Genomic DNA, 23,322 nt, shown 5'->3' on the forward strand with positions numbered 1-23,322 from the left:
GAAATTTATTTATTTACATCCTTATTTCTATGATTATATAAAGTCTTAAATCTATGATATAAAATTAAAAAAAAAACGAATAATTCACTAAAATATGTTATTAAAAGGAGTCCCTTTAGGCAAGGTGTCTGGTGGCCATTGTTCTTTAATTTTTAATTGCATTTAAAATTAAAGAACAATGGCCACGGTCAATGGCAAATGGAATTAGTTTTTTATCGATAACATTGAATAATTCAAACTCTATTAGGAAAATATAAATTAGTATAGAACACGATTTTAATAACAAGGTTTTTGTCCACTTAGTATGGACACTGAGGGTAACATTTAGTGTAGTTTTCTCATGCTAAAGGTCTCTATTATATTATCTCGCCTTTTTAATATGAAATATGATTCGTTTTTAATGTAAAATCTTACTAATTTTATAAATGCGAATGTTTAGATGGATGTTTGTTTGAAGGTATCTCCGGAACGGACCAACGGATCTTGATGAAATTTGGCATTGACGTAGAACATAGTAGTAAAATTAAGTAACAACTTTTAGACATTAATAGGAATCATTTGACGCGAATTGCGCACTTTCGTTATAAAGTCAAGTGTCAGATTGATTAGGGAGAGGACGTAAAGGTCGACATTTTAGTAAGGCTAGTGTTGCGCCACACCGGCATTGTCGGTTTTTCTTCCTAACACAACTGAAATTAAAAATATTAAATTTTAAACTTCTCGTGTAGTTATTATATAGACGATGACACATTTAAAATCCTCTTATCTCATGTTATTTACGTAAAAAGATTAGCACATAATCTCTAACATTCGGTGTTAAATATTTAACAAATACTATTTATATGCGGTGAGTAATTTTCTTACTCATTGATCCATGGAATTAGTTTCGCAAGTTAATTGTATCATTACACGATTATATTATCTGTGGAAATGTTGGAGTTTTTAATTTTATCTGTGAATTCGATTTTTATATTCTGTCAGATTTTTTTTTAATATTATCAGATTTTTATAAATTTAATAACACTATTCCAACTAAGCCCAATGCTTGTGATAGGACATGGTTAACAATAGTGGAATAGCATGTTTCAAACCCCCGACCTCGTGATTGGAAATACGTACCCTTAACCATTAGGCTATTGACGCTTTGCCACACGATGGAAGTGAAACTGTGTGCGTCCTGGAGGCCTAATTTTAGTCCATCTTTCCCACCCACATTCTTATAAGGAAAGGATGGAAAGTGGAAGCAGATTTTCCGGGTGAGGGGATGGAAAGGGAAAATTTTCTCTTCTGTGCATATGACCAACAGTCGTTTCGTTATTGCAGTGATTTCAGGTGGTTACTCGCTCGTTTGGTACCTTATGATATAAAACAAGTGAACCTAACTTATATTAGCTCATTAGCGTCCCCTATCTACCAGAAAACTTTTACAAGAACCTCCCCGGATTGTAATTGTCACGTCTTCTTAATTTTTTATGTTACATTTCTGACACAACTAACCGCTTTAACAGCGCCTCTCACTAAGTCCTGTGGCCTTTTTATACAATGAGACATAAATCTTATTTATTACTAATATTATAAATGCGAATGTTTAAGTGGATGGATGTATTATCGCTGAAATTTGGCGTAGATATAGAACAGTCTGGAAGTCATAGGACACTTATTAAGTTCTTTTACTCCGCGCGGAAGGAGTTGAGGGCGACAGCTAGTGCATTTATAAATGTCAAACTTAACCATTTGAATTCTGGTCTTATTAAGGGACAAAAACTTGAATACAATACAGAGGGAAGACGATTTGTGCTATCATTGTCTACTTTAAAGCAACATCACGTTTCTTTGACTTACAAAATTATTAATGGACTATCATTTGTCTAATTTCAAAACATAATCTTATCATTGAGTTTGTTGCAAAGTCATCGTGACTTGTAAAATGTAACTTTTTGCATTATTATATCTAACTAGTTGTCGCCCGCTACTCCGTCCGCGTGGATATATAAAAAAAACTTAATATATAGATAAGTTAAATAAAAAGCAGCTCTTCAAGGAATAAATTCGAAAAAAATAATAATAAATAGTATCCTATGTCCGTCTCTTGGCTCTAAGCTACCTCCTAACCAATTTTCAACCATATCGGTAAAGCCGTTCTTGAGTTATAAATAGTGTAACTAACACGACTTTCTTTTATATATATAAATAATAGAAGTAAATCATTAATTGAATTAAAAGTTTTCATTGAAGAAACATGTACAAATTATGTTAATTTTGAAAAAAACAAATAAGGCATTAATCGTGTGTTTTTGAGAACAAAATCAATGTATAAAACATATCGTCATCCCTGTCTTTATCATTGACAAAAACAGAAATATTAATATGTTTTAATCGAAAATTTTGGTATCAGAAACACACCGTTATCCGAATACTAGTTTCCTTTATAAATAAAATCGATATCTAGAAAGATGTGGACGATTCGATGGTTGTAATTCATAATGGATTTAAAGCGATCAATATCTTTACGTTGTATGGAATGATGGAGAATGATGGTCTACATATAAAGGTAAGGACACACTGCCAACTAACAACATAGTATTTGCCAATTTACGAATGACGTAAAAGATCTAACATGGATATATTTGTTATCTCAAATATAACAATAGTCTGTTCTAGACTTTATTGCCGATTACATTATAACCGTTTTTGTTTTTAAATGACGACAAAAAGGAGGTTCCCATTTTTTCTTACGGAGTTTTTTAATAAAAACAATTGAATATAGGTAAAGACTCTTTGTAGTATTAGGCTTAAGTTCATTGACCTTTAAATAAAATGTCTTCTTTTTTTTTAAATACAAAAGAGTCGTTTACTTGTAATATTTGATGTCTTTGTTTTCATAAAAGTCACGTCAAATAAATTCTTCTTGAATTGTGAAATGTTACGTGATACAGATTATACAAGAATTCTTACATCATTGTCTTTTCCCGCGTTATTGTATTTACTCTGTTATTGTTTAGACCAGAGATTCTCAAACTATTTTCCTCATAGACTTGTTTCAAAATGATTCTGTTTTAGATGGACAACTTACAGATATATTTCTTGATTTTTTAAACTTTATTTTCTTTCATCGTTAACCCTTTTTTCAGAGGGGAACGCATTATGTATTTTCCGCACCCCGGGGGGACGCGTTAGTAATGTGGAATTCATTTTAAGATGGAAAACATACCCACTAAACACTGATCTATGCATGGTGGCGAGCTCACGGGTACGTTAGCGCTTTCGTCCGCGACCGTCATTGTCGATCTGTACCACTTTAAGAGTCACTGGATTAGACATCTAGATTAGGATTGTCTCTGAGAGTGTTTCACAAATAAATTACAATGTATTACATTATTTCAAATTACGAAATTACTTTTTTTTATTTCTCCTTACATTGTTTTAGATGTTTTTAATGACTTTCTTTTTATTACGTCGTGTCTATTACAATGTTACAGTATTTATTTGTTTTTAAATGTTTTTATAACAAAATAACAATAGAATTCAAGATTTAGTAACACTGTATAATGACGTACAAACAGACGATCTGTTAAATTATTCAAACTTTCGTGAGACATTATACTAAACTGATATATAAACACGGCTAAACACTCACGTATATACGTCCGGTGGCGGCACCGACTAGTTCGGGCCGCGTCCGCGAAATAATACCAGTACCACTCACCCTGAAGAAGGGCCCCCGATGGGCTCGAAACTAACGTGAGTGTTTAGCCGTGTTTTTATATCAGTTTAGACGATCTGTGTAATTTTAATATCTGAATTATATTTAAAAATAGTCTTAATAATCCTGAAATCAAGTTAATTATTGCATATTAACAAACAGACAAGCAAACTAAACAAAATAAATTTAATTAGTGTATGTAAAAATTAATTTCTGTTTACTCTTAGTACGATTTATCTAACCTCACTTCACTACCTTTATTGATAAACCGCGGTTCAATGTTCAAAATATTCCTTGAGATTAATTATACGTTATTTATTGAATAATTTAAAGTAAAAACTCATTGGTAACTAAGGTAAAAACCTTATGAATTTATGATTTATGAAAGTGAAAACAATTATTTCGAATTTAAAGGAATGTTTGTGGTTAATTTAAATACAGTGAAAAGTTTGATTTAGTTCCTATTTCCACTAGGGCTAGTTGAAATACAGATACAGAATTTCATACAATTAGTTAGCTGCTAATTAAATTGAATCTTATTTAAACATGTTTTTTTTTATTAAACTAAGTCTGTGTTTTGGTATGATCTTACACGTATTGCTTCTCTGCTTAATTGTTTTGTCGATTTGGACCTTAATGTTTTTAGTAATTAAGGTACAGATAAGACCAACATTAGTTTAAAATGCGAACAACTATGATACTGTATAGAACGATAAAGTTACTTGACCCGGTAGGCATTAGTCAAACTTGATCGCACACTAGCGCCACCATGTCAATGTCAAAAAAATGTGACAAGATTATTTTCGTACTGTAGCTGTCATGTCAAGTTTGTTTCATGTATTTTTCTATGTTTTATATATAAATCTGGATGAGCTTTGCTCGGTATTTTTTTTTAAATTGTGTATTTTGGAAATTATATTTAAGTACGAATTACTAATAAAATGATGAAATATGAATAATATTTTTCGATCTTACCGATAGAAAAAGTTAAGTTTATGTTTAAGTTGATTATCGATAAAACACGAATAAAATGACATTTTCTAAAAATGATTACTAGCTAGATCGATTTATCGCCCCCGAAACCCCCTATATACTAAATTTTATGAAAATCGTTGGAGCTGATTCGGAGATTCCAATTATATATATATATACAAGAATTGCTCATTTAAAGATATAAGATTCTGACAGTAGTAACCGCGATAAGCTCTAATAGGCCAGATATCCTTATATGACTATAATTAAGGCATCTATGAGTTTGGAATGCTGTTGTTAACATATATAGATGTCTCAGTTATTTCAATGAGAGCGTAAGGGATGACAAAGTGTCAAGACAAAGTCGATAAGGATAGTAAAGTAATACGCACATTTCGACGACCACAACCGTCTGGTTTACTTTGCATAGTATTTTTTTTATTGCACAAGGTGGCAAACGAGCGAGCGGCCACCTGACATCGCTGAAATAGCGAAGTGACCGTTGCCATAGACATACGCAATTGCATATGCGTCGAATACGGACGGAGGAGAGGATGCACAGAGAGAAAATATTTTCCTTTCCCATGCATCATCTCATCTGGAAAGTCCACTTCCACTTCCCATCCTTTCCTTGTAAGAAAAAGGGTGGGAAGGAAAAGAGGACTAAATTAGGCCTCCGGGACGCACACTCATCATACTGTACGCGGAATTGCTTCCACTTCACGCCTATCTTCTGTGTGGTCGTGGTATTTCACCGGGCGAGCCGGGACAATTCGTGCGAAGATTTTAAAGCGGGCTCTACTACTGTTTATTTAGGTTTAGGTTTTGTTTACTTAATAATTCGTTAGATGTCGTTGTTTTCAACTCGTTGATCGTCTTTTTATCGCTATTCGACCTTATTTTAATCGATCGCAATTAGCTTTGGTTTGAATAGATTTTCAAACATCATTACAATCACGTCACTAATAAAATTGACGCGTAAACGACGTCATAATACTGGTATTTATTATTACTGCAAAGAATTACTTAATTACTTAATTTTTTTATCATCTATTGTTTTCTCTTACATGAATTACATATTAAAAATACTTGAGAAACGGATGTGACATTTTTTTTGTTACTACGCAGTTTGTAGTCAACACAAACAATACTAAAGCACAATTATATTGAGATTAATTTAAAAAGACCTTAATTATACAATCATTATCTATTTGAAGGCATTTCATAATTATCTTTGATGACGTTTCTAATTTTCCTTGACGGAACACGTGCTTTTTGAATTAATTTTACATTGATTCTCTTTTTTCCCGTAGTCAATATAATGTTTTTTTTTTAAAGATAATTTACTTTAGTATTTAGGAAGTATATAGCACAAATTGAAATCATTCATCTGTTCTAATATTATAAAGAAATTTGTTTGTTTGCATTGAATTCCGAAAGTTCCGAACCGAATTAAAAAATTTATTCACTGTTGGAAAGCTAAATTATCTACGGATGACATAAGCTATATTAATTACTAGATTTTATTCAACCACGTGGAAGATGTCGCGGACAACTGCCATGTTATATATCTACTCTATTTGTGTTACGAGTACTTGACTTAAAGTCCCATGTCCCCGTAATGGGGCAGAGGGCGTCCACAGTGCGCCGCCATTTCCCTCTATCTTGGGCTCTGCGTTTGGTCTCGGACTTCAGCCCGATTGCCTTCATGACGGCAGCCACTGAGCGCCGCTAAGTTAAGGACGGCCACGTCTTCTTGTTCCTAGCAGGATCCACTCCAGTACGATGTACGAGTACAATCTTACTAATATTATGAATGCGAATGTTTATTTGAAGATATCTCTGGAACGCCTCAACGGATTTTGATGAAATTTGCCATAGATGTAGAACATAGTCTGGAAGAACACATAAGTTACTTATTAAGTTTTTTTTAATTCCGTGCGGACGGAGTGGAAGGCGACAGCTAGTAGATGATAAAATAATTAATATAGTTTTATTTACATATAATATTTAAACTTTATTTCTTGAGTATCATCCAAGAATATTATTATGAGATTTTCGTATAATTCTCGGTCGGGGCTTTCATATAACGCCAGGTGAAATCTAGGTTTTGCCTTGAGGCTAATGCATTTAGTGCTACGATTGACCTATTTAGATCCCTGTGCATTAAAACATTACCACCTGCCCTCTGAATAAAGGGAGCGAAAGAATTTCTAAACGACTCTAAAATTATTATAATTATACATAGTTTAAATTATGAAATGTTAGTCATAGCGCGAATGCCGTGCTTTCGTTACAAAGTCAAGTGTCAGAATGATTAGTGAGGGGACGCAAACGTCGACATTTTTGTAAGGCTAGTGTTGGGTCAATACACTGCGACATTTTCGGATTATCTACATAACAATATGTATATATACATTCAATTGGTTGTCGCCAGCAATTTTTTACTATGAAATAAAAAATAATCTATTTTTAAACATCATCAAAATTAGTTTAATCGTTATGTTTGTACATACATTTAGCGTTTATAATATTAGTAAGTAATTAGCACTAGGCGTAGTGTATTCGTGGATTTATTAATTCTAATTTAATTTCAATTTAGTGTATTCTTACACGTCACGTTTCGTGTAAAAATACAATTCTAGTAATAATTCGTGTGAGTACAAAGAATTTAAAATCTGAACTGAATCTAATTAGTTAACTTTAATGCGGAAGATGCATTATGCGATTTGATATAACATTTAGAAATATTTAAATGCTTTCAACATATTTAATTGAATTACGAAAATATTTAAATTATTTCGTCTACTAGTTGTCGCCCGCGACACAGTCCGCGCGGAATTAAAAAATATTGTAGCCTATGTGTCCTTCTACATCTGTACCAAATTTCAGTAAGATCCATGCAGCTGTTTTGGTGATACCTTCAAACAAACATCCATTTAAACATTCGCATTTATAATATTAGTAAGTTAACGTTAAAGTCGTTTCAATCTTCAAGGATTTGTTCACATGCGAATAATATTTCATTTGTTATCTGTGCATTTAAAAATATATAAATCAAAAAGTTTTATACACACGCGGTTTTTCAACACATTAAGTAGGAAAGACATTTGGCAACGTATAACTAATTATTTATTTCGCTTGTAAACTCTTTACAGATGATGAATACTGGCCGAAAATAATCTTTTAAATTTATTATTCGCGAACAAATTAAAACGAAAACATGAATCTTGGCTGTCAAATGGAATTGGACAGGAGGAAATTTTTAAAAGCGACTTTCTTAGAAGACATCGCCGAGAAAGAAACTATTTAATGCCTTCAAAGTAGGGCATTCAGAAAAGAGTATAAATTAAAGACTTCAGACGAAATAGGTCAATACAATTTTATAATAATTTAAACCATAAATTATGTTTATTTATACTTATAATGACGAATACAGACAAATAAATGTGAGGCGGAAAAAAGGTCTGTTGGGGTCTTTATGCTGGGACATATTCCCACGGTGTTGCATTTAAAACACAAAATGACATTTCGAGAATCCTTACTAGCTGTTGCCCGCAACTACGTCGCCGTTAAATAAAAAATAGTACCCTATGTGTTCTTCCAGACTATGTTCTACATCTATGCCAAATTCCAGTAAGATCCGTGCGGCTATTCCGGAGATACCTTCAAACAAACATCACAATTATATTATTATGATATAAAACTTTAAAACATTTGAATATAAATACATATTTTATATTAACTGTGTCAATTAAAGCACTTATAGAATTAAATAATTAAAGTTCCGTACATCAAAAAGCGATGTCCAAATGATCTTGTAATAAATCTTAATGGACGAAATTAATCGTGAATATTGTAAATCACCATTACACAACAATTATCTAGGCACTTAATCGAAATTGGGTCATGATACTGCGACCCACTTTTCAGGTGAAGGTTAACGCATCTGGGTTGGGGAGTGTACCTATAGTACAGTGAGGCTTGTTAACGGTGTTCCATCTTTAAAACGATAATCAAGTCTTATATCCTTAAAGGATTATTTTTATATAATAATATCATATACAAAACTGGAGCGTCAGTTGTTTGGGTCATGAATTCCGCCATTTACCAATTACTCCGATTTACGTAGTAACCCCGGATTTAGGATAGGTTTCGAGCCTCTCACTGGAGACTATTGTGGGCTGATGATAATGAACACTATACATCAGTCAGTGCAGGCAAACCACTGTTTTTTGTTTAGATTTAAATTGACATCATCTTTATCTTTAAGGTATGCTTTCGTATGCTAATTGGTTCCTACGCACTGGGCCAGCGTGGTTGGCTAAGGACTAGTCATCCCTAACTTGGGACACTCGATAGGGACGTTTAAGAGCTGTTGACGACCCTTCTGAGTTACAAGGACGTGGAGTTTTGTTGCAAGGATTTTTCTGTAAGTGAAATACCGCCAGCGGTCGCTCCTGTACATTTCCATGTTATGTTTTCCGGACGTTTATGTTGCATTACTTAGCGAATGAGGAAATCTTTGCAAGTAAGTGTACGGTCTTTTAGCACTGTTATAGTTGCATTGACCTTTTTATTAGTAAGGTTAGAATTAGGAAAAGTTAGTTGAGTCAAAAGAATTTATAAATAAACATTAAAACGTCTCTAAAGTAATTTTTAAACTTAAATGAGTGCCTATTATTTACTTATTTAAACATTTCTCTTATACAGTGTGTATGAATGTTCGTCCCGGAGGCCTAATTAAGTCCTCTTTCCCTTCCCACCCTTTTCCTTATAAGGAAAGGATGGGAAGTGGAAGTGGACTTTCCGGATGAGAGGATGCATGGAAAGGGAAAATATTTTCTTTCTGTGCATCCTTTCCTCCATCGATTAAAGGTAGGCAATGCATATGCAATTGCGTATGTCTATGGGCAACGGTCACTTCGCTATTTTAGCGAATTCAGGTGGCCGCGCGCTCGTTTGCCACCTTATGATATTAAAAAGTCTTAAAAAGAAGTTATCGGATACACTAAGTTATTTGACGCGTGCAGGTTTGCCGATGACTCTTACTAACAACGCGCTCGTCTGCTCGTGACGTTATGAGTCCATCAGTAGAGTTGCGCACGAGTTGGTTCTTATTATTTTTTATTAGGGGAATAACGTAAGAATATATGGGAAATACATCATAATGATGTTATTTATAACTAACGAAAATGTTAATTCAACTAGTATTATAATTAAAACGAGCATTAGCAACAATTTAAAATTATTTTACCTTGATTTTAACACGATGTTGGTATGTGATACAGATGGTGTTCGTTCAATTGTATAATAAACGTGATATTTTATATTAAAATTAATAAAAACAACTGAACAAATAACGTAACTTTTTGATATAACATTAATTTTTTTAAAAGAATAGCGTCGGTGGCTGAAGGATTAAAAGCACTTGACTCCCAATCTGCAGGTCCTGGGTTCGAATCCCGTCATGTACCAATGGATTTTTTCATTTACATGTGTACATTTATCCGACGTTCCTACGGTGAAGGAAAACATCGATATGCAACCTGCACATATCTAAGAAGAAATTCAAAGATAAGTGTGGAGTCAACCCAGACTAGGCCAGCGTGGTTGACTATAGTTTTGTCGCCTCTAAGTTAGTCAACATTTTATAGATTTTTATTTACTACGATTCTATTTATTGTGAACTAATGTTAGCGTGTATTTCCACTGCTGGAATTACAGAAACATGTTATAGTGAACCTACGCTTTTATGGCGATGTTTTAGCAAATGAAATCCTTGGTAACCGTAGAACTCCATTGTCGTAACTCTATTATTATTACATATTGGCATCCCTTTCATAATCTTTGACAAAAGAAGGAGAGAGAGAATTCTACGGTAAAATTTCAAACTGCATGTTAACGTTCATATTCTCTTGTTTTTTCTTGGCCATGTTGATTGTCATTGCTTGGGTACCGAACAATGGACTTCCGTACGAGGACGGTTGTTTTGTAATGCTACCGTTTACTTGCTTTTAAACATCTGCAGCTTTATATTAGTGAGGAAATCGATTCAAACATTCCGTTTCAATTAAACAATACCATTTGTATTATACTGATATTATAAAGTGCATTAAATAGGCTATGAAACTATTGAATCGATTTAAAATCTATATGCTCGGGTGACAGACTATATTAAGGAAGGGAAACATTAACTCCTTCGTCTTTTAAAGACAGCGAATCTGCAATTACAGATGTCAGTGCAGCGATCTCTTCGCTAGTTCGATGAATCCAGGTAGCCGCTTTCTCATTATCCACCTTATTATAAAACAGTATTATTATTGTTAATCTGAACCGTCTTCTTTAAAATGTGGTGTTGTAACAGATGTACGAAACACAATATGTATTCAAGTGGCCTTCGTCAGTGGTCAGTGCGAAATAAAACGTACAGTGCGCACTCGGCCGTAACTCAAACAAAGACCTTTTCGTATCCGACAAGCATACTAAAACTATTCGCGTTAAATTAAATGTAACTAGATATATAGCTAAAGATATACAAAAGAAATCGTACAAAAGTTATTTACACTTCGTCTCTACTAATTTTACAGTAAGTAAAAGTAACGTTTTTTTTTAATTATATCTTGCCAATAACGAATCCATTCCTTTAATATTCTGTATATTTCGTCTTTTGTATTTAAAACTAGCTGTCACCCGCGAATCCGTCCGCGTCGATTTAAAAAATATTAGTAGCTTATGTGTTCACCCAGACATCTGTGCCAAATTTCATCAACATCCGTTGAGCCGTTCTGGAGATATTTTATCTTCAAACATCCATCCAAACATTCGCATTTATAATATTAGTAAGATTTAAACACACTTTTTTAAATTATTAACCTACTTAAATTGAACAAAGTTTTCGTATGAGAAAGTTACAGGAGAAAAATACGTGCCGTAAGAATTGCTGTTCTATATTTGGCAACAGGTTCAAACATCATTTGGGAATTGGCTGTAAGGTGAAAGCCCTTGTTAACTTGTCCATTTTCATTATCCTCTCTCTACTGTTAAAACGTTCAGTTTAAAAGTAAATCTGTCACAATGTCATTGACCTTTTCGTTCTGTAAGTTGGCCAAACTGTTTGGTCATTTGTCAAATTGTATCAAATTCTTACATAAGAAAAACAGAGAAAAAAATCTTTATAATTTTACGTAACAGAAACAAATTTATATACAGTTTTATTCTCACTAATAATTACGTAAATTTTTTAATTAATTATTACCTAATTCGTAATTTAATTTCAAAATATACATATTAAAAGTTAAAGGTTTGGTTTAACAAAGCATTTGTTTTAAAAGTTGGTGAATTTTTTTTTTTAAATCCTAACAAACATTGTATTTGACAAGTTGTTTTATTAATGATAGGTTAATTTGAAAACCGTATACCGTGAGTTTCTGAGCCCAAAATTTCTGTATAAAACACATCATCATCATTGTCTTTGACAAAACAAAGATAATATGTTTTAAAAGGGGATTTTTGAAACACTCGGTTAGTAAGCTAAGTATAGGTTAAAAATAATGTGTTTTCATGTAACAGATAAAAATTTAAATCAACTCTTTAATTACGATAATAAACCGGTTTATCCAACAATGTGTTATAATTATTTTGTTTACGATTCGCCGTTATGCCAATTTTTATATATACGAATACAAGTTTTAATACCAAAGGTAAATTTAAAAACAATTTAAAGGTTAATTAATTTCTAAAACCCATAATAATCAGTGACTTTGACTAAAAAATTATAGCCATTTGACAGTGGTAGAGCCCGCTTTAACATCTTCGCACGAATCGGTCCGGTTCGCCCGGTGAAATACCACGACCACACAGAAGACAGGCGTCAAGTGGAAGCAATTCTGCGTTTTGTCTGATGAGTGTGCGTCCTTGAGGCCTTATTTAGTCCTCTTTCCCTTCCCACCCTTTTTCTTAGAAGGAAAGGATGATAAGTGGAAGTGATGCATGGAAAGGGAAAATATTTTCATTCTGTGGATCCTCTCCTCCGTCGATTGAAGGTAGGCAACGCATATGCAATTGCGTATGTCTATGAGCAACGGTCACTTCGCTATTTCAGCGATTTCATGTGGCCGCTCGCTCGTTTACCACCTTATGATATAAAAAAAACAATCATACGTCCATCTGAATTATAAAGAAAAAAAATGTTCTTCGAAAACCAGGCCTATTGTTAAGATAATTTTGATTAACTTTGTTGTTATTTGTAGAAAACAATTAAATTAATTGCAACAATAATTTGTATCATTATAAAAATGAGAGTAAATTAAATATAACCTACTTTTATTAATTATAAACTCGATTAAATCATTTTTTTATAATTTATGAAAAAAAAAATCTTATCTTTTATTTAGATTTTATCTTTAAAGATGAAATATAATACGTTTACGTGCGTACTTCGCGATTACGTTTGAGGAAAACCTCAAAAAGTACATTTGCAAAAAAGCACTATCTCTTTCTCACTAATACAATTTTGTCGTTCAATTCATTTCAAATGTATCATTCTGTCTTTGTCACTTTTGTTATTTGTTAATCATATTTAATCTATCAATAATATTGAGTTGCTTTACCCAAGATTTCTTACACAAACAGTCTAGTTAGGGTTATCCGTTTGGGTTATTACGTTTTTTATATTATTTTACGTACCAATGTTAATTTAAACTATGGACAAAATGTTTCGAAGTCTATGATTCACGTTAAAAACGAACCGCAGTAACATTACATTTCATCGGGCTAAAAAAGTTTGTCAGACTATAATTGAGTAATAACCAAGATGGCGTATATGTCAAATGGAGGAAATCTGTTGGGAAAATAGATGGTTCTCACGTAAGAACAATGTATACGTTAAGCAATTCTGTGCCGATTTCAAACGATATTCAGAACGAAACGCAATTTCTCATAAGAATAAAGTTCATAAAAAACACAAATATTGTGTTTAGTAACATCTCAAAATTCATAGACAAACTAATGATAGTTGATTCGTCTCTACCAAGGACTTCAAGTTAGGGGTGACTACGCCTGCAGACGGGGCCGCGGACGAGAGCGAAAGCGTGCCCGTGGTCCCGTCCCGATGCGTTGGAGGAACAGAGGGGTTTAGTGGGTATGCCTCCGCTATGGAGGGGTGACTAGGCCTCAGAAGCGCAGCGCGGGTTGGTTGACTTCACATAACTCTTTGAATTTCTTCCCAAATATGTTGTTTCGTCCTTTATAATATGCACTTTAAAAGGCTTAATATTATTTTTTATCTATATTACTTTTAAATCTATTTAATTTTTTATATATCTATAAAATCAATGCTAAAATTTATAATCATTCACAAGGAAAACTGATTATTGACAAGATTAAAAAATCTGTTATTAACCGACATAGATTAAAGATAGTCGGGAATTCCCAAACCATTACGCAAACACCTACATCATTACGTGCAATCTTCATACAAATTCTTAGAAAAAGATATATAAAAATATCTTCAAGACTATTGAAAAATACAGAAACATGTACACGTATTTTGTCGTTGAATTCATTACATACCACAACAGCCTTAATTATTGAGTCGTTGTTAACATACATGCCCCGGCACAAGAGCGTCGGTGGCTCAAGGGTTTCAACCCTTGAGCCACCGACGCTCTTGTGAATATGGTTATCTTTGTTTTTACAAATATCTGGATCGACTCAAGGGTTAACTTACAATCTGCAGGTCCGAGGTTCGCATCCCGCCATGTACCAATGTGTTTTTCGATTTCCGATTTACATATGTACATTTATCCGACGTTCTTACGGTAAAGGAAAACTTCGTGATGCAACTTGCACATATCTGAGAAGAAATTCAAAGATATGTGTGAAGTCAACCAACCCGCACTGGGCCAGCGTGGTAGACTAAGGCCTAGTCACCCTTACTTAGGGTAGGCTCCGAGCCCCTCAGTGGGGACATGTAGTAAACTGATGATGATACATATCCCAACTGAGAGCCTCGGAGCTAACCCTAAGTCAGCCTAGGCCATTATCAACGCCGGCTTAGTCCGGGTTGACTTTGCACATATCCTTGAATTTCTTGTCTCATAGATGCAGGTTGCATCACGATGTTTTCCTTCATCATAAGAATGTCGGATACATGTACATATGTAAATCAAAAAACAGTCCTAAATAAGAGACAAAACCTACCGAATTTCGGTCTGATCCAATCAAGCGCTTTACGACTTCCCCATCTAGGTATTTTAATTATTATTTGTTTATAAAGAAACATGGGAAAATGATTTAAAGCACAATTTTTGCACTCATAAACCATCTGTCAATATGGGCAATGGATTGTAAAAACAAATGGTACATTCACAGACCTTCTGTCGTCATAAAAACGCAGTTACATCAGGGAACAATTTAACGACAGAATTTGCACGCTATTTCACACCTGCCCTAGCATATGTATGTGGTGTTACCTGGGTCATCGACAGCTGGGATGATTCGATCTTTTTTTGTTAATGTCAAGTAAAGGCCAGTTGCTTTTGACTGACTTGAAAGTAAATTGTTTCCAAGTATTTGTTACTAATATAATAAACTAGCTGTCGCCCGCGAGTCCGTCCGCGTGGATATATAAAAAAACTTAATTAGTGTAGCCCACCCATCCATACATCCACATCAAATCCATCTAAACATTCACATTTATAATATTAGTAAGTTAAATGAAAAGCAGCTCTTCAGGGCATAAATTAAAAAAAAAATGAATAAATAGTATCCTATGTCCGTCTCCTGGCTCTAAGCTACCTCCTCACCAATTTTCAACCATATCGGTAAAGCCGTTCTTCAGTTATAAATAGTGTAACTAACACGACTTTCTTTTATATATATAGACTAGCTGTCGCCATTGACAGTTCGCTTAGTATTAAAAATAATTAATAGCCTATATGTTAGTTAAGATTATGTTCTATATGTAAGCGAAATTTATTTAAGATGCATTGAGCCGTTCCGGAGATATCTTATAACAAACATCCATCCAAACTTTAGCATTTATAATATTATTATAGTAAAATGTGAAAGTTTGAATGGTTGGATATACGAAATGCATATGGTTTTTGGAACAGACATACATTTTGAAATATTCAATAGCTATAAAGTCGCGTGCAGCAGCTAGATTTTAATATTAATAAATTGAAACACAACTTTAGTATGGCCCTTTTAAATCCGCCTACACTTAGAAACAACCTTGACAAAGATGAATAATAATTGGACGGATCTGAAATAGATCAATCCATAAATAGTATGCGACAATTATAATTATGCCACCGTTAAGTTAGTACAATGGATTTTTTAAATACAGTCATTATATCAAATGCGTCCATGGTCGATTGATTATTAAACTATTATATTTAAAAGATTTATTTCTTTTATATTTAATTGACTTAAGTTCATAATAAACGAATAATTCTTAAAATAATAGACCCAACTGGCTGACTATAACTCTTCACATAAATAATTAAATCGAGAACCATACAGAAGACAGGCGTGAAGTGGAAGCAATTCCGCGTTTCGTCTGATAAGTGTGCGTTCCGGAGGCCTTATTTAGTCGACTTTCCCTTCCCACTCTTTTTCTTATAAGGAAAGGATGGGAAGTGGAAGAGGACTTTCCGGATGAGAGGATGCATGGAAAGGGAATATATTTTCATTCTGTGCATCCTCTCCTCCGTCGATGAAAGGTAGGCAACGTATATGCAATTGCGTATGTCTATGGGCAACGGTCACTTCGCTATTTCAGCGATATATATATATATATATATATAGATCTTATTGTGGTATACATATAGAACATAGTCTGAAAGAACACATAGGCTACTAAAGTTTTTATATATATATATATATATATACAGCGAAATAATCCCATTTATAATATTAGTAAGATAAAGAGTATATTTGTCGGTTTGATATCCGAATCGTGTAATTTCTACGGAAGAATTTAGTTCCGTTCGTGCGAAGGTCATGTAAGACCTTCGTGCGTGTAAAAAATACTATAACTATTAAAAAAAACGTGTGATGACGTCATTTATTACGGTAATAAATATCCGTTGACCGTGGTAATATTCTGAGAGTATGTCAAACTTCTTCAATAGAGATGTTTATGTTATTTGATGTGAAATTTAAAATTTTATTACTTACAAGATCGTATCATGAAATTTTTATTAGACGGAAAAAATCTCGATGTATTTTGATACTTTTTAAAATATTATTTTAACAATGTATCAAGATGTTTTAGATTTAATATTTAGGTCAATGATTTGAAAAGATTGGATACACTAATAAATTGCTGGGAACGTAATAATCGATGATAAATTATGATTCAATTAAACGTAATATGCTTATAAAAGTTTTTTAAACAATAATATTATAGTTTAAAATAATATATTTTCGCAGCAAATAAGCAATAGATAATTTATAAACCCATATGCTTGACACACTGGTGACGTGCATCAATGACTTCTTAAAAAAAAACAAAAAGAGAGAAGATTCTAGAAACTTTTTTACTTACAAGCTTATAATATTAAGATAAGTCTATCTGGGCAGATGATAGGTCCAGCTGTTGTTAACTCTGTCAAATAATGAGTAAATACATGCAAAATAGAGCATCGGTGGCTCAGGGGTCAAGCACTTGACTTGCAATCTGCAGGTCCTGGGTTCGAATCCCGCCATATACCAATGTGTTTTTCGTTTACCGATTCACATATGTACATTTATCCAACGTTCTTACGGTGAAGGAAAACATCGTGATGCAACCTGCTCATATCTGAGAAGAAATTCTAAGATATATGTGAAGTCAACCCGCACTTGGCCAGCGTGGTTAACTGTGGCCTGATCACTCTTAACTTAGGGTAGGCTCCGAGCCCCTCGGTGGGGACGTATAGTGAGCTGATGATGATGAAACAAGTGATTGTGAAATTTTATTAAAACTACATAAAGGTAAAAGGGATACTACGGACATAAATAGCAAAAAATTCAAATTTAATATCCTAGATCTGCCATTTCAAGGTCCATTTCGCATCATCTGTAGCCATGAGGTGGATAAATAAATATTTCATATATTCATAAGAAAACAATGAATAATATAAAGAGAACGATTCCGCTTTACCTATATATCGTATGTAACATGCATAAACTCTTTATAATAAGAACATTTGATTTTCAAATAAAGTCTCCATGAAGGTTGGGGCAAGGGCGAGCTGTTGCATATGCAGAAATCAGAACAATCTGGATGTACATCCATGTCAGAAGTTGCTAACTGCTTTTATTCTCCTTGTTGCATATTTAATAAAAGAAAATATAAATTAAGCTTCCCTCTTTGTTTGTTGTTAAAAAAAAATATGAGACAAAAATTTGTATATAATTTAACGCCATCTACCAGAATTTATTTGAATTTTATGGACTGTAAGAATTCTAAAAACATACAATCGACAAATCAAAAACAAACGAAAAATGTTATGTATGTGGTCTTTTTTTTAAGAAAACAATAACATTTTGAATTCTATTTATTTGAATAACATCTCACTTGATATTACAAACGTAATACAATATTTATTTTTATATTATTATATTCAATATTTTTTTTTATCTATACAAACGAAGGAAAACATCTTGATGCATGCAATCTCTCGTATTAAGTCAACCAACCCGTACATGGCCAGCGTGGTCACCCCTAACTTAGTGTAGGCTCCGAGCCCCTCAGTGGAGACGAGGTGAGCTGATGATACAAAGAAATATATTTATAATCTGTGCGAACACGAATCGTTAACTAAAATGTTATTACAAATTGTCCTAAATAAAACGAATTCCATTTTTAAATATAGAATATTGATCTTGACCACAGAATATAAACTGAATCACGATGTTTATAAAAAAAAAAATAATCGTAATATTTCCGTTATCTATGAAAACATATGAAGTATATTTTTTATTTGCTCTGTATTTAATGAGTTATTTGTCAATCTACACTTTTGAGGTTAAGATTATTTGCTTTAAGCGCTTTTTCCGCAACCTTCCCTTGGAACAGAATAAAAATATTTTATGGGTAAAAATTGTTCTTTCAACCATCGATAAAAACATTTTTTATGTTTTGTCTATATTTGTTTTTACTTTGGTCTTCTTACAAATTCACAAACAGATTAAAAATATTAGCGTATTTATGAACTTTTTTAAATTAAAAAAAAAATGTTGAATTTATTCTTACAGGTTCGAGATACTAAAAATACTAGAACGAATTACCTTTATGATCTATACTGAAGGAATTAAATGCAATACAAAATGGCGGAAGAGAAAAACATTCGTATTTGACCTTGAAGTATTTTGATTTAGAAAGGCAACGGCAATTACCAATGATTTCGTGGAACAATGATTATAATTTATACCACTTGGGGAAATACGAGTTTGATAAAGTGTTAAAATAAAAACTAAACTAATATATAAGAAATGTTTCCACATGTAAAAATATTTATAAACCGTTCAAAAGAACTTATGACATTTTCTTTTATAAAAATAAATATTTTTCCTCGTTTTAAAATTATTCCACGCGGAGTTAAAAACAAAACTTATTAAGTAGCCTATGTGTTCTTCCAGACTATGTTCTACATGTGTGCCAAATTACATCAAGATTCGTTGAGCCGTTCCGGAGATATGTTCCAACAAACATCCATCCATCTAAACATTCGTATTCATATTATAATATTAGTAAGAAGTAAGAATTAATATAAAGATATTTTTAAATTTTTAACTGAGTAATGTTTTAAAAAACTTAGTTATATGTGTGTCAACATGTCACTAGTAAGAAAATAACTATGACACCGCCGTAACTTTGGCTAGCGAAAGTCCTTGTATTAAATCTTATCATTGGTCAAATCTAATAGTTGCGTGGGGCATATTAAATAGTTAAATAGGTTTTGCGAAAGACAAAACATCTGGCGCAATTGCTCATGTACAAACCCTTTAAGCAAACAATAGAAAAGCGGACATAACCTCAAAAAGTAAATTAAAAAAATATGTAGTTCTAATTACTAAGAGTAATTATAGAGTAAAAATGGGAGTTAGGTTTATGTTTGAATACACTGTATAAATGCTGATGAGAAGAAAATTAATGTTTACAATTTAAAATGAACCACAGTTAATATTCAGTTCATTTCTAAAAGATATTTGTAATGCGTCGTGTAAGCCTTGTTTACGCTTTCACGGATTCTATTTCCATTGGATGTAGCACTCGGCTCGGCGCGATGCGGGGTCGCATTTGTTTGTAAACAAACCTTACTGACATATGTATTCCAAGATTGATATTGACCACCTCGTGCTTTGGAACACAACCGTCAAATCGATTGCCGTAACTTTGGTACTTTATTAGTAACCAAGAGTTATAAGGTCACGCAATATTACGTTTACATTAAACTTTATAATACCAATGTATGCAGAACGATGCCATAACATACGAATTCTAAATTTTCTGGCTTGTATATTATTTGTCTGTAATTTTTACTTATGGTAATTCTGTATTGTTTCAGGTTTGTAATAAATCTATTGGCGACGAATCTATTGACGACGTGCCTCCTGGCGCCCGCGCTGTTCGGCGAACACTCGGCGCGCGGGAGCCCGGACGCAGCCGCGTGGGCCGAGGCGGGCGACAGCGCGGCGGCGGCGTGCGGTTTGGCCGCGCTGCTCGCCGTCACACTCATCGCGCTCGACCAGCATCACGCCGTCACCGACCCACTGCGCTGCCACACGCGCTTGCTGCAACGTCGCCCCGCCGCTCTCTGTGCCGCCGCCTGGCTGGCAGCTGCTCTCGCCGCCGCAGCACGCGCTGCCCTTGCCGTCGTGCACCATATGCGCCCGAATCAGCCTGCTCTGCACGCGCTTGAGCTCTCATACTACGTCGTGTACCTGCTGCTGGGTATTATCGTACCCATCACAGTCGTCTGCGTCATGTACGCAAGGATCTACCGTGCGGCGCGCTCCTCCGGCCTAAGGGCGCGAGCGCACGGCGCCAGCGCGTTGCAGCTGCACGAGCCGCCCGTCATCTTACCAGACCTCGTTGAAGAGGGCGAGGGCCTTACCCTGAAAATAGACGAACAAGATGGCACCACCCTCGAGGCTGACCGCAAATTCGGACCTTTTCTGCTGCCCCCGGAACGTCCGCTCCGATGCCCGTCCGTCGCTAGCTTACGCGCCTCGAGGAGGGAGGGAAAGTCGACGGAAGATCTGAGGAAAGGCCTGCCTGCGGTGAGCTCAGCGCCCTCGCTGGCCGCGCCGCTGCTGGCCGTGCAGCGCGCGCCACAGCCGGCCACGAGCGGATCACGGATCACCTCAATCCGTTGCAGAATCTCAAACGCTTCCCTGTTCCGCTACCGCGAAGAGTCACGCGCGGCCCGCGTTGGGCTTTTGACCGGTGCGCTGGTGATGCTACATGTGCCGCACGCGGTGACCGCGCTACTGTCTGCGATTGTGCCTGGCCTGGGTGCGGCGGCGCGCACACCCGCCCTCGCGCTGCTACTGCTTGCCTCGGCCGCCTCACCCTTCCTGTTCGCGCTGCGGTCACGGCGAGTGCAGCGCGAGGCTCGCCGGCTGCTGCTGCCGCAGAAGAGCGGTTGGGAGCGCGCGAGCGCGGCTAACTCGGCGGTGGCTGACGGGCAGCGCGCGCGTGCCGCGCTCGACCTGCTGCGCACGCTATCCCCGGGCGAGGGTGAGGGCGAGGCGGGGGAATGCGCGGCGGGCGGCGGGCCGGAGGGCGCTTGCCGCAGCTCCTTCAGCTCTGGCGGCAGCACGCAGCTGTCGTCGGCGTCGGAGGAGTGACCGGGCGCGAGGGGCGCGCGTGTCCGCTTCGCCCCGCGCGCACGCCCCACCGCACTACTCATCTGTGATACTAGGATAAGTCGAGCCGCACTCGGCGCCACCGTCAGACTGATTTAGCCGTTAAGTTAATTTATTGTGTCCATGTACCTTGCCGCCGAGCGGAATACTTTTTATTACCTGAATATAAATGTCTTAAATATTAAATTTGTATTGAAGTGATGATTTATCGAGGTTTTATTTCCCCGCCGACCCAGTTACAATACGAGCAGCAAGCGATACACATAAAGTGTACAACAAAGGTCGAGTGCGGCTTTACATTACGAAAATTAGCGTTTCGTAGTTGTTGTTGCACATAATTTTCCTAATGCAACACCGCCGAATGTCTTACGCTGTCTTACACAACTGCCACTGAACAATACATCATAACGAACTATTGCAGATTATAGGACAATTTAAATCGTTCACAACACTATAAACCACATGCCTACATTGAAAATATTAATAAACATATAAATGCCAGACATATTATGAAATAAAAACTGAACCATGAACACAATACTTATATGCTAGTAGTACTCTAAACGTCAGCTGATAATTTAGTTGAACTCAAAGTTGCTGTGATCGAGTGGAGAAGACTTCATAATTGCTGCTGGTTCGAAGACCGTGGTCGACTCAACTCCAGTCTCCAAACCTAATAAGTATTAACTGTCACTAAACTTGACATCTACTATCTAAAAGACTGATACAACTCAATTCGTAGTTTATTAAAAATATATTTTATAAAAAGCAAACAAAAGAAAACAAAGCAATAGAGTTTGATTTTAATTGACAACCGTCATTAGTTAAAATAATTATGTTATTAATATTATAAATGCGAATGTTTAGATAAATGGATGTTTGTAGGTATCTCCAGAACGGCTGAATAAATCTCGATGAAATTTGACATATAGAACATAATCTGGAAGAACACAGGCTACTAATTATATATTTTTTTAATTCCGCGTAGACCGAGTCGCGAGCGATAGTTATTTTATTCATAAAATTAATAATGAAATGACATTTGATCTTTGATTCGAAATTCAAATCAATTGCGTAATGCAAAGAATAAATAATTTGTAATGTTGGTATTATTTAATCTGTTCTGTTGCATTTATTCTTTGACACGTATTTTACGTGCTATCCGAGTTTTTAGAAATTGGTCGACTTATAGTTTAAAATTAACAAAAATTTTTAGTTATAGTGAAATACTGCTTGAGTGTTACCTTAAAATGCAGAGCTAAATATGTAAGTTAAATGTTTTTATTTAATTAATTCGTAAAGGCAATTATCCTTCATACAGCTTAGTATTTATCGTTAAATTATCGTAATAAGCGTCATTGGGTTTGTATGTTTTTCGGTCAACGTATATTATCGTAGTATAAACTACACTGATAAACTAAACTATTGTTTAATTGTATTTCAAACGAAGCTAATTGTTCTTTTGTTTTAAGTTTTATTTCCCAACTAGTTGTAGGAAATCAAAGAAAGTAATTTAACACGTTCCGTGCTACGATTCGTAAGATGTATTCTGTTATGTCGCACTTTAAGAAACTTAGGCAGCGATTCTACGGCATTGAATATGTTAATCTTATTTAACAATCGATAAAGTAAATATTTATTCTTAAAGCACAGATTTATTAACATCTTTACAAAAATCTTAATGATTATACATCATGAAGGGAGTGTAGAAGTGAATTCAGATATGACCGCTTATTCCATTCGCAAAGTGGAGGAGACCAGAGCATTTTTGTCGCAAACAA

At 35.0% G+C, this 23,322-nt stretch overlaps 1 protein-coding gene across 1 annotated transcript in view; it reads left to right on the plus strand.

Annotated features, from left to right (window-relative positions):
• The window catches only part of LOC106117641 (5-hydroxytryptamine receptor 1A-alpha), a 36,186-nt gene extending 14,467 nt beyond the window's left edge, over window positions 1-21,719 (plus strand). Inside the window, exon 2 of the mRNA XM_013312030.1 lies at window positions 20,239-21,719. Within this exon, the coding sequence (XP_013167484.1) occupies window positions 20,239-21,523 (1,285 nt within the window). The 3' untranslated portion in view covers window positions 21,524-21,719. The remainder of the gene's footprint in view (window positions 1-20,238) is intronic.
• The last annotated feature ends 1,603 nt before the right edge of the window (window positions 21,720-23,322 follow it).

The sequence above is a fragment of the Papilio xuthus genome, unplaced genomic scaffold (genome assembly GCF_000836235.2).
Source record: "Papilio xuthus unplaced genomic scaffold, Pxut_1.1 DF827679.1, whole genome shotgun sequence".
In the NCBI taxonomy this organism is placed as follows: Eukaryota; Metazoa; Arthropoda; class Insecta; order Lepidoptera; family Papilionidae; genus Papilio; species Papilio xuthus.